Below are 12,504 nucleotides of genomic sequence, written 5' to 3'. Positions count from 1 at the left end.
TCCTCCTGCTCTTGTTACATGCAGTTCTGCATGACGGCTTACTTCTTGTATTGAAAAACTTCACTCCCACCTTAATTCCATCGGCTTCTTGTCACAGGGAGCTGACGCTGGCTCACTGGCAGTGGCACAGCCATTCTAAATTGTGTAGATTGAGAGAAGGGCTCCTGTTTGTTGCAGGCAGATGAGCTTTCTGGTGGGTTATGAATGGCCTTTACCCCGTGGTCCCGCTGCCTTCCTCCCTCCCCCCGCCGTGCGGTGTCCCTTTGCTCCGCTCTGCTGCGCTCTCGCCTTTTCTCCCCCTCGGCGCTCCGTGGTTCCACCCGCACCAAGGCTCACCCGGCCCGGCAGCCCGTGCTGATGTCGCGGTCGGCGCTGCTCTTCTTTGCCTTCCCTGTGGCTGCGAGAAGCCTTTCTCTGTTTTGGTCTGTGTTTTAAGGCCGGCCAACTTCTGTTCTGTGGGGACACGGCGAGGCGCAGCCCTGCCCCCACGGCTGCCATTCCTGCTCAGAAACCGCAGATTTGTGCTGATGCTCTTAGAAATGTTCAGTACTGTATAACAAGGGGCACTTTAGAAATGTCTCTCCTCCTTTGATATATGTGTTTTCCCTATGGAGAAAGCTATATATAAATAAATATATGTGTACACTTGGGGATTCAGAAGGTCTAATTTGTCGTCCCCCCCCCCCCCAAAAAAAAAAACAAAAAAAAAAAACCACAAGAAAACAAAAAAAACCAAACAAACAATAAATACGAAGTTTACAAATAAATCTGTTGTTGAATAATCTTAGTTCTGCTAACCGTGCCACGTTAAATAGAGAACGGGGGTTTCTCCCGAGCAGCTCTGAGTCTCCGGCCCTGCCCGCACGGCCGCGTTGCTCTCCTTTTGCTCATCGCCAGTTGCTGCCGGCTCCGGGCGGTGCGGGGAGCGCCCCGTTCTGCGCACACAGCCGCACTGCGGGAGCCGCGCAAACCGCAAAGCGAAGAGCGGCTGCCGGCTGCGGGGGGACGAGCGGCGCGGGAAGAGCCGGGCTGCGCGCGGGCTGTGTGCGGGGCGGCGGGGGGGCGGCCCGGAGCTGCGCGGGTCGGAGCCGCAGCGCGGCGCTGAGCGCATCCCGCGGGGCGCGTCCGCTCGGGGCGGGATCGTCGCGCACGTTGCGGAGCTGGCGAGTCCCGGCCGGAAGAACCGCAGCCGCGCCGTGCGGGCCGGGCTGTGCGCGGGGGGGACGCGCCGTTGGTCCGCTGCCGTTTCCGTCCCGTGAGCGGCGGGCGGTTCTGCTGACGCCGCAAGTTAGCAAAGCTGTGCAGCTGCGTCCCGCAACGTGCAACGTTTGGAAAGCGGCTGTAGGACTGTTTGTTTTCTTTGCATTATACAGCTCGGCCAGGAGCGGCTCTTCCAGGTTAAGGGAAATCCGGTGTGTAACCAGCCGCGGCGTCTTTCTCTTCTCGATACGCGGAGCTTCAAGGCAATAATCCCGCGCTTGAGCGACCGCAGCGCGGCTCTGCAGGACGCGATCCTTGGGGCCAACGGCGGTGCTGCCCCCCCCGCAGGGCGCCGCTTGCAGGAGGCGTTACGGATCCTTCGCCGTTCAGTTGCAGGGCGCTGTGCGCTGTCAGTGCCGGGCGGGGTGCCGGGCTGTAATGGAGGCCGCCGTCCGTGCCACCCGTAGGATGCCGTTTCGCTCCCTCGGGGTACCGCGTGGCTCTGCTGTAGAACAGAACGAGCCCGTTGGTTTGACCCGTTCCCTGATGCTCAGAGCACGAGTTCTGCAGGAGCGGAGCGCTGCTGGCCGCGCTCTGTTGGCTCTGCAGCGCCCGCCGCTCCTGCGGGGCCGTTCCCTGCACACGGTGGGCTCCAGTCCCTGCATTCTGTGTTTCCTGCTCTGTCGGCTCCGTCTGTGCAGGGTGAGCAGTCAGAGCTCCGTGCCTGCTGCCATCGGCCGTGCGGCTCCCCGCACTTTGCTAGGGAAAACTGAACCGATGCCTACAGACACGCACTGAGTCAGATCCAATGGAGTCTCTTGATGGAGTAAGGAGTGTTAATGGAATGCACCGACATTCATTTGCTTCAAGCTGAGGACCGGCCTCAGCGTTTTGCCAGCTGAGGACTGCAGCAAAGCACAGAGCCCTCCTGGCCCCACTGCCAGCACTCTGTGCTGATGAAATCCCTGCTCTGTCGTGGCTCATCCTCAGCCTCTGGCCGTTTACCTGCAGCCCTGCCGAGTTCTCTGCATTACAGACGTTGCAGTGTCGATACCGGATGTAAGTGCAGAATCGCAACCAACGCTTCTCACTGATTCAGAGCCCCAGAATCCTCTTTTCCCTGCGCTGCACCTCAGGAAAGCCAGAAAAGGGTCAGCAGCCACAGCGGGCAAATGTGCCTGTGCTTATGGCGAGAACTTCTCACTGCAACATCAGTGTATTGAGACAGGGAATGCTGAAAAGCTGTAAAGACTTTTGTGCATTTGGGTACATCTGCTATGTGAAAAAACTAACTTTGTACATATTGTATTTTTACTCTTCAGCTGTAGAATGCTCTAGAATTTGGGTATCCAACATGAATGATATCCACGTAATGAGCACTTGCCTGAACTAAACCAAGAAATGAAATAAACGGGCTGCAATCTGACCCAGCACTCTGTGCTTCATCCTCACGCTTTGCACGCAGATGTCGCACTTCCTTTGGCACTGTCTGGTCACATGGACTGTTTCTCTCTGAGCTTTCTCTCCAAACGTGTGCTGTTGTCGTCAGCTCCAGAGCCACCCCCAGACTGAGCCCAGGCCTGTTGAATGGGGAAGGTTGGCCAACGATGCCATCGGTGCTGTGACCACGTGTGCCAGGTGAGGCTTTGGCAGCTGGGGATGGTGCCATGGACCATTGGTGTGGGGGCTGGGGGTGCTCCTGGGGGTGCTCTGGGAGGGGGGATCTGCAGCATCCGTGCCTGTGAGATGAGGAACTGGAAATGCAGCTTGGCTAAACATGCTTCACCTAACTCAGGTTTGAATGCTCTCTCCTGCTGCTGACAAAGTTGGATGTCTGAGGTTTTGAGAAAAGCCTCCTGGGGCCTTTGGAACTGTATGGGAAAGTGGTAATCACAGCCTGAACCTCTGATTAATCAGCTGGGGCAAGTGCTGGGTCAGCTGTGGGAGCACAGGTGAGAGTGATGGAGCTGTACTCAGGAAGGGGGTAGAGCTTGACTCCACCTCCTCTAGACCTCATTTAAGGGCTGACCACCACTAAGGCAGCATCTCTTGGAGATTGCTCCCTGGTGGAGATTGTCTCAGCATTTCCCAGTGAAGGCATCCGTATTGGTGAGTCTTTCCTTGTAAATAACCTTTTGAATATCTGTTACCATCTTTGTATCATTCCACCTTACAAACATGATCTGAGCCAGGTAAACCAGGTCACAGCACAGCGCTCCAATTGCTTGGCACCTTGTGTGCTTATGGGCACGTGTTCTCAGGCTCCAGCTCCTTGCACTCTGTGTCTCAGTCCTTTCACTAGGTGCATCTAGGGGATGGTGGGGCAGGATCTGTGTGACCCGTGGGGGTTAGGTGTGCTTTGTCCCCAGCTGGGACTGGGCTGCTAAAGCAAACTCAGCTGTGTAATTGCTGCAGCTGTGCCTTCAGCTTGCCCTGCACTTCTAGGAGTCACTGGTGGAGAAGGGCTTCATTCTACAGATCGGTCTGTGGCTGAAGTAGGGAGGACTGCAGGGGCAGGTCAGAACTGGTGCTTTTTCCCCTTCCTTTTCGTGCACCTGAGTTGCTATGCTGTGGCCATGCCCATGGCTTAGCCCTGACCAGCTGGAGAGTGCTGGAGCCAACATCAGGCCTCTGTGCACAGCAGTGTGGTGAGTGCATCCAAGCCTCCGTGTTTGTATCTGGGAAGGTGTTCAGGTGTGCTTTGTTCTTTGTGTCTCCAGGTTGGCACAGAGGCACAGCCTCATTCCCTGCAGAGCTGCCCCTTGTGTCTTCAGTAGACTATAAGGAATGTGCAGCCCTGCTTGCCCATTTCTGAAGTGCTCTTAATGACACCCAAACTGATTTCTGAACTGCTCATAATGGTCTTTAGCTCAAACACCATCGTGCTGTTTTTCAGCTGCCTCGTAGCCCCAGGAGGTGCCAACACTGAGTTTGGTTAATTAGATGCTATTGGATAGTCAAGGCATCCCAATAATTTGCTCTTATGGGTATGGAAATGATCTGTCTGCTCTCTTGTCCACATGCTTTATGTGCAGGATAATCTCTGATCATCTCAGTGCTTAGAATTGGTTCTCTGGTCAGACCGTACAGTAGATCCAACTAAAACATTCTGGAAAGGGAAACAGTGGCTTTTTGGGCTGCAGAATGAAATACGGTGGGATCTGCCTGGAGCCCGTGAGAAGGAAGTGAAGCTGAGGGAGCCCAGCTGTGCCAGGCAGCTCATCCAAAGGTGGCTGTGGTGCTGCTGGGCTGGTGCTGGGGGGGGTTCCTGCTGAAGGTTCCTGCTGAAGGCAGTGGTGTCAGAGGGCCTTTGGGAGCTGAAGGAAGTTTTGCTGTTTTATTGCTTTGGGTTTTTTGCTTGTGTCTTAATTTTGCTTGTGAAACTGCATAGCATTTCTAGACAGGGAGATGGCAGACCTGGGGCTGACTTAATAGGCTGCTGTGAGACGTGACAGTGAACTGTGAGGGCCCAAGTTGCTATTTGGCAAAATGAGTGGTAGTCTGGAGACAGCACATGAAAACTAACCAAGCTGCTCGGGCTGAGGCTGGGTTACAGAAAAGAGAGCAGAAAGCAGGGGAGATTTGCTTTTTTTGTGTGTTTTTTTTTTGTTCCTGCTGGCAGTGGGTAGCAGTGAGGATTTCAGTGTGGTGAAACTTCACTGGGATGCTGCGTGTTGCTGAAATGAATTCCTGTTGCTGCAGGGACTCTGCAGCTTTGGGGGACGGCTGTCTGAGTCAGAATGTTCAGCTCAGAAGCTTCTGATGAGAGCTTGTGGGAAAGAAGAGCGCTTGGGGTGCGGGAGGGGGATGCTGGCACTAAGAAGGCCCTGCTGAAAAAGCAAAGAAATAAGATGAAGGTGAAGGACACAAGAACTGGAAGATGGTTTAAGCCAACATGTCCCCAGATACATTTCATGAAGGGCTTATGCTCTTGTATAAGGATAAATACACTATTAACAGCTCCAGCAGTCATGAATGATGGCTGAGGGGCTGCTGCACGCACTGCAGCTCAGGGGGGTGTTGGTACTTCTGGCTTCTGACTGTCATGGGTTGGGAAACTCTCCTTTGCTCCTCGGGAACCTCCTGTGGGCTGTGAGCTCCCAGCAGGACACAAATGAGGGTTGCCTGAAAGTGTGGAAGAGCGATCTCTGCAAAACCTGATGGCAGCAGATGAGCAGCAAGGCAGCAAGCTTGGGGAGAGGGAGAGTCACTGCTCCAGGACAGGAACTGCAGGAGGAGTCTGCTGGAGGCTTTGGAGGACAAACAGGGAGTGATGGAGGAGGATCTATCCTGGAAGCTCAGCTGTGCTGTGAGGTTTTTTACTGTTAGTTGCAGCACGATCAGGCCTGAGGCTGTAGGCTGGAACTTGTATTTTTTAGCACCTGTCAAAGGCCTTACTTCTATTCACACTCCCCCAGGGCTGTGCTGGCAGCAGGCTCAGCGTGTGCTGGGCAGTGCTGGGCTCTGTGTATAGCTTACATCAGTGCTGGAGGTGATGTCAGAGCCATGAGCAGCCTGCTTGGCAGTGACCTATTTCCTTCAGAAACAGCGCTCAGTGCAAAGCCTTCCTGTGCTCATCATAAAACGCTAATTACGCACCCCCTCTCTTTCCAGACATCCTGCCCCTCACGGCTCCCTGCTCTGTCTCTGCAGGTACCTTCAGGGCTGAGAAATTGTTTCCAAAGATCTCCACAGATTGCCTTGCCAGTAAGTATTTATTTATATGTTACATTTAAACGGATCTGAGCAATAAAGAGAATAGTTTGCTCTTGACAAAAATAAGTTAATACACAATATTCATAAAATACTATTAGACGGAACATTATAGCAAATACAATGAACTTTGCAGAGTATTTTTTTAAATAGATTTGTATAGTACATTCCCGACAAAGAAAAATAGTGCAGTTTTATTTCTTACATCACTTCCTCAGGCTCTGTATATTGGAGAGCTTTTTTGCTCATCGTTTTTGTTAATACTTCACTCTTCAGACAACAGGCAGACACAAACTGAAGCGCTTTCAGACCTTTCAGCAGCCATGCTCTGCCCTGTGATTAGTGTGGCGTGCAGCTGTAAGCAATGGTGAGGTCAGAGTGTGAGCAACTTCTTGGCTTCTCATCCTGAGCGCATCCTAACTGTCGGACATGTGGTGGGTGAGGAGTACAGCTTATCAATCACAGCCTTCCTCCTCCTGTCATTCCCACTGTTACTATTTTAGCACTGTTAGCACAGAGGGGGTTTCCTTCTAACCCTCCTCCTCCACTGCACCTTTTTCCAGAGTTCTGCAGGCCCATCCGTTCTCACTCCTGCACTGTGACTGTGGTGCTATGGAGCGTGCAGAGCTGCAGGTTTGTTCTGCTGCAGTGAGGGGGGACCCACACGGTGCTGCCTGCACTGCTGGTGTCACAGTCTGGCTCTGGGACAGCACCTGAGTGACACCTGTGAGCAGGAAAATGAGGGTAGGGACAGACTGGTGTTCTTGCTTTGCCCTCCCATCAAACATTCAGAGGCTGCTTTAGCAGCTCCATTACTGAGTAAAAATGCATGCTGCTTTTTATTATTACTTTTTTAATACCTCCTTCTGGAACACCGCTTGTTGTTTTTATTTTACTTCAATCATAGAGAACTAAGCACAGATGACACTTGTAGAATCAAATCTTGCTCTTGCTTGTGCAAGTAGTGCTCAGCTCATTAGGACCCAAAGGCATTACGCATCTATTGCAAAAGCAAGAGAAGCTGCTCACTACCTGCATGGTACCAGGAGGGGAGCTACCAGCCAGCACTGAAGGCTTTGGACAGAGTAATTTGGTTCCCTCTGCCTGCTTTGCTACACCCTGATTTTAGAAGCTCATCTGAGATGACAGCTCTTTTGTTGACAAGCTGGGAGGCTCAATGGAAACAAAGCTTTGTAACCCAGCCTGCTCTGGATGGTTTTAAAAAGAAAAATAGTTCAAACTTTATCGCTGAGGTTCAGCAGCAAAGGGAGGAGTCCTTGAAATGCAGACACCGAGTCACTGAGTTTTCTGGGAGTACAGGTCACACCAATCCTGAAACCTATAGGTAATCTCATTAGGAAAAAGCTGCTCCCTTCCTGTCTGGCTGACACAAAGATACACTTAAAAACAACACATGCTGGGAAAGCAGTAGGAGTACAGGTGATAAATTTTATATAGTGTGATGAAGTGCTAGGATAGCAACAGACAGCTCTACAGCTGAGCCCCAGCTAACTGTAAGTCACTTTTGCTCTCTACAGAAGACGGGTTAAAATATATGCTGTTTCTGAAAGCATGCAGCCAAGCACTAAAGGAAGAGGCACAGAACTGCCATGGTGTGTGCAAGGATGGCTCTATAAACCAGCACAGCATGACAGCAAAATGGATCCTGTGCAACAATTTAAACTGCTTAATCAGGCAAGTACCAAGACTTGCTTGAGTTAATAAATGTCTGGTTTGTGTTTGCAGGATCCTGAGGGAAGTCCTCCCAGAAGGCTGTGCAATGTCTGCTCTGTAAGTGGGATCTGAACTTTATGGGACTCTGCACAGATGCAAAGAGCGTGGGATTTGCAAACATGAGTAAGGAAACTGTTTCTATATGCTTAAGCTGTGTTAACCTGATCTATATTAGGCACATTTGTCATCTGGGAGTACTTGCCAAGTAAATTTGCAAAGTAAAACAAGGGCAAGTTTGTGGCATATGTAGGCCATGAACAACAGCATAAGCTGGGCAGCAAAGGCTAACCAGTGACTCTAGCCAGCACTGCCAGATCTTCACTGCTCACCTAAACCATGTTACTTACTGTAAGGCTATTCTCCCAGGTGTTAATCTTATTTTACTTGCTAAATATTCTGAATGTAAGTATGAATGTTTTAGCAACAGCATCTACACCTGCATTTCTCTTCCATGTTCAAGACTGTGAACTGAGCCCACAAAAGATCAATGCTTGCCCCGCTTCAGTATTGGATCAGGCCTTACCTCCTGAAAAATTCTGGCAGAGCACAAAATGTGCCAGTAAAGTCAAAATATAAATGTTCTAATACGTCAAATACCCCCTTTTTAATATCTCAGTTATGTAAGCAGACAGTCTTCTAGAGAGAGAGGGAAATAAGAGAATGCAAAAAGTTTCTGTTCTGAAATACAAAGTTGAGTGTAACAAGGACTATCAAACACAAACCTTATCTGGTGAAGGAAAAGTTCATTTTTAAAAGTATTACAAATCTGGTTATTTATTACATTACATGGAAGATGCAATTAAAACACCATTTTGAAGTTACAGTGCAAGAAATGCTCCATCCAGTAGCTCACAGCACAGCCCATGACGGTCTGCTCGTTATCACTTATTTTCAATCAATGTCTGCACTTTGTAGACAAGGTCTCTTGCTATCCTCAGTATTTCCTGGGCATTGTGATGTTCTGCCATCTCTAAAAGACACAGACAAGCATTTTTAACTGTCCACAGCAGGAACATTTCTATTCTAGCATTGATATTGTTGTCATGTTAGCACTGATTAATAGCACTGATTAATTAGTGTAACATAAGCACCAGAACAAAAGTATTGGCAGTGGTCTAGGTTTTTAGAATTAAAGATAAGTAAGTGAATTAATCCCTTTGTGCCACAGGTCCTGGCATTAGGAGCTGATCCTTCAGGTGTCAGTTCTCATGCTGCAAAAAATCACAGTCCACAGAACAGGAATGGGAGGTCAGTATCAACCCATGCCTGGGAGCAGCTCTCCTGGACTCTAAAAGCCATAAAGCTGCAGGACCAGAACCCAACTTGATCAAGAGATGTCTCTCCAGGAAAGGACTTCTGCAGGACCTTCTGCAAGCGACAACACATTTAAGAATGGCTTCTTTTACCTGGAGCAATGTGGCTAAGTAGTCCTACTAAAAGTAAAATTGGGAAGTGATAGCAGCTCCTGATAGATCACAATACATGTGATTCTTGTTGCTCAGTTTGTTTTTAGGAAAACTGAGGCACTTCTGATTGTGGGGCAGGTTGGATCTTCAGCAAGTACATGAAAATCTGAGCTCTTCATGCACATGGAAAGCAATGTGACTGAAGAGGTGAGAGATTCTCAGCTTAAAATGAACAGGGACAGCAAGGCCAGGGAACAACTGCAGCTGGTTTGTCAGGGTAAGGGAGAAGCAGCAGACTGTGGATAGCTGCTGTTTATTGCAACGTCTTTCTTGAAATATGTCTCTTACCATTAAAAAACTTGATGATATCAGTGAAGTCCATGTTGTTATCACGGATAATCTCTCGGTAAACTTCCACAAGTGCTAAGGCAATGAAAAGGACAAAATGTTCTGAAGAGATGTGCTTTGCTGCCCAAATTACTTCCCACACTGTAAATACATCCTCGTACAACAATTCTGAATGGGAATAAACATTACAAGAGCATCTGATTATTCAAATTGACCATTTCTCCCCACCCCCCACTGTGATGTCTTTCAGGCCTTAAACAGAAAATAATTGTATGTGACGACTCCTCCTTTTCCCTCTCCCTTTCTCCTTCAACCAACTCCGTTATTAATGCAAGTATGGCAACTGAAAATTTAAAAAGATCGTAGATGTAGTGGTGTGACTTAACCCCCAAAAGATGCCAAACTGCAGTACACATGTGGTAGCACAGGTGGGCCCACTTGCTGTAGTTAGGGCTCCATGACAGGCTGTCAATCTGAATGCATAGCAGAGGTCCTTCTAGTACACAAAGTACATACTCAGAAAAGTCCAAGAGCTACTGAGCTGCCCCTTGTAAAAACATTTTGCTACAGCCAGACATAGGTCTGTTCAGTTTTGCATAACTCCATAGGAATAAAACATTATTACCTCTTTTAAAGTCAAGCAGGAACCAGCGATAGCAGAAGTAAAAGTGAGTGTAATCCCCGTTCTGATGCATCAGTTCAAAAAGCTCCGAGTCTAGAATCTAACATGTAAAACATCAGATGTTGGTATCTTGTCTGAAAGTAGCCAAGTCCAGAGGTGTTAGAGGTTGGTGAAATCTTGTGCTGCTCTCTATCACCTGATCCTATAGTTATTCTTAGCAGCTGCCTTGCACAAATCTGCCTTTCATTATGCGCTTGTAAAACGCCAGTGGTGTAGCTGCCCAAACATGCCAACTGTCTCACAGATGTCTTAAATGTGAAAAATAAATGTAGTCATTTCTCACTGATGCAACCCTAAGGGTTGCTGGATAATGAGGGTGGCATCCTCTTGCTTGTCTTGCTTTTGCTGCTCAACAGAAATGTTGCAGTTGTGTTTGTTTGCTGCTTGTGTTTTCCATCCTGACCCTTTTCTTTATTAACTGGATCTCTGCATTCACTTTACATATAAATATAATTTATTTTTTTTTTTAGATTACCACTTACAAAACCAAATAATGGCTTATCCAGATAATTCTTACAACCAGAAAACATTCAGTAAGCACATTGTGTGAACACAAATACAGCTATAGCCTATAAATCTGTAATACTTTTTGTTTGTTTTTCACAAATAGCAGCATTTGCTTTTGGAAGAGAAATGTAGGAATGGATATTAATGTGACTCCCTGACTTCGTCTGGAGCTGGACTGCACCACAAAGGTGAGCCATTCCATGGTGTAGCTGGTGTAATGGAGACAGAAATTTGAGGAGTTTGTTCTGTCAAGTTAACCTGAACTGACCTGCTGTAATACATACTCTTTATTGGGACAGCAATTGGGACAGCAACTGCTGCCCCCTAAGAAGCAGGAAATCAGTTTGGGGGTGCATAAGCATCTTCCCCAGCTCTGAAGTACCAGGTGGCTAGGAACCCATCAGTGGAGGTCCTGCCCTTCACTATGTTATCATGGCAGTTCTGAGCCTCTGAAACAATCTCAACTTCATTTAAATAGGATTCAGAAAGACTCACTTGGATTAGAGACCGCATGTTGGCGAAGTGTGTGTCCATAGCACCTCCATTGGGGAAGTTTTGGCTCATCCTCTTCATCAGGTGGCTGAAGCAGCTGTAAGCCAGTTGATCTGCAGATACAATGCATATAATGCAGAACACTTAACTGCTGCAAGTCTTCTGACTTCTTTGATCCAAAGTAATGCACAGTGCAAAAAAGAAAAAAAGGCTTTCCCCTCGCTGCTTCCTGGCCCCATCATCAGTACTTGGATGAAATGGAAGACAGTAGCTGAATCTGGACCACTTTTCTTAGTTATGCTTCAAAACAACATAGCTTGAGGTTAAGTTTCCATCTTCAGCTGCTGCAGGAACACAGCTGCTTTGAAAATCTAGTAAAATTTAATCTGGAAGTTGGTCATTAAGCAGGAAATCCCTGATATACTCGTGACTGTCATTTCAGAAACAACCTCACCTATTGAAAATGCAGGTAAGAGCATTAGGTATGTTCTTCCCAATAAGCTAGCCTAACTTAAAACATACAGCCTCTAAAACAGCAATTATAAGGAGGTCTCCCAAAAGATACCAATACGTTTCAAAAGAAAACCTTTCCTACCATTGTCAAGTATAACCATCAAAGGAGCCAGGAGGTCACACATGCCTTGGACATAACCAACTTCTAGGTGCTCCCAAACATAACTGTAGAAAGAAAAAAGCACAAGAGATCATAGGATTTAAAAAAACTCCTCTTGCTGTGCCTTCATCTCAAGACTTTGTCTTGCATGTAAGATCCAACTCCTTTTGGAAATGTCATGTTTGACAAAAACAATGTTAAGGTTTAGAGTTTTTCTGACAATTCAGTTTTTCCAACTTATTAGTACAAAATGATGGTACTCCTGTCTCCTGTAACGCGGACTGTCACAGTAGGTATTTGCTATGAAAAGCTAGAAGACTCTCATCAGTAAAGGGAAAAAGGGTAGACAGATGGACCTAAAAGCAAAGCAGCGACAATGATCTGAAGAGAAACAAACTAATTTACTAAATAAGATACTGGAATGCAAGATAGCACAACATAATACAATATAATTGGAACTGAAGCCAATAAATCAAATAAAATGAGAGAGTGTCCAAAAGCTGAAGGCCTTACTCTAATGCTGAGGCGAAACAATCTGGGGAGCTCACACACTGCAGAGATCAAAAAGGGGAGGGAAAGTGTTTTGTGGATGGCATTTATCTTTCCCCCTGAATGAAAAATGGAGACACAAATAACACAAAGTCCTCTGGGGTATATAGTATGTAGTTTTTCTTCACAGAATCACAGAATTGTAGGGGTTGGAAAGGACCTCTAGAGATTATTGAGTCCAACCCCCCTGCCAAAGCAGGCTCCCTACACCACGTCACACAGGTAGGTGTCCAGGCGAGTCTTGAATATCTCAGCTTCGT

At 47.8% G+C, this 12,504-nt stretch overlaps 1 protein-coding gene and 1 long non-coding RNA gene across 9 annotated transcripts in view; one reads left to right on the top strand and one right to left on the bottom strand.

Moving 5' to 3' along the window:
- Positions 1 to 1,191: 1,191 nt before the first annotated feature.
- Positions 1,192 to 7,772, top strand: LOC140260639 (uncharacterized). Of its 2 annotated transcripts, none has more exons than XR_011905590.1 (3): positions 1,192 to 2,838; positions 5,854 to 5,907; positions 7,660 to 7,772. It is a non-coding gene; the product is annotated as an uncharacterized lncRNA (long non-coding RNA). The 2 variants fall into 2 exon arrangements; XR_011905591.1 differs by having other exon boundaries at positions 2,253 to 2,838; positions 5,815 to 5,907.
- Positions 5,897 to 12,504, bottom strand: part of SGSM2 (small G protein signaling modulator 2) — a 50,647-nt gene continuing 44,039 nt past the window's right edge. For 4 of the 7 annotated variants that reach the window (XM_072353174.1, XM_072353169.1, XM_072353172.1 and 1 more), the window contains 5 exons: positions 11,678 to 11,760; positions 11,086 to 11,195; positions 10,027 to 10,123; positions 9,402 to 9,569; positions 5,897 to 8,617 (listed from right to left, as the gene is read on the bottom strand). In XM_072353174.1, coding sequence (XP_072209275.1) covers positions 8,529 to 8,617; positions 9,402 to 9,569; positions 10,027 to 10,123; positions 11,086 to 11,195; positions 11,678 to 11,760 — 547 coding nt within the window. In that variant the 3' untranslated portion in view covers positions 5,897 to 8,528. The remainder of the gene's footprint in view (positions 8,618 to 9,401; positions 9,570 to 10,026; positions 10,124 to 11,085; positions 11,196 to 11,677; positions 11,761 to 12,504) is intronic. The other 3 variants (XM_072353170.1, XM_072353171.1, XM_072353175.1) reach the window with 1 other exon arrangement.

Source organism: Excalfactoria chinensis, chromosome 19 (genome assembly GCF_039878825.1).
Source record: "Excalfactoria chinensis isolate bCotChi1 chromosome 19, bCotChi1.hap2, whole genome shotgun sequence".
Taxonomy (NCBI): Eukaryota; Metazoa; Chordata; class Aves; order Galliformes; family Phasianidae; genus Excalfactoria; species Excalfactoria chinensis.
This window is presented reverse-complemented; position numbering and strand designations above follow the sequence as displayed.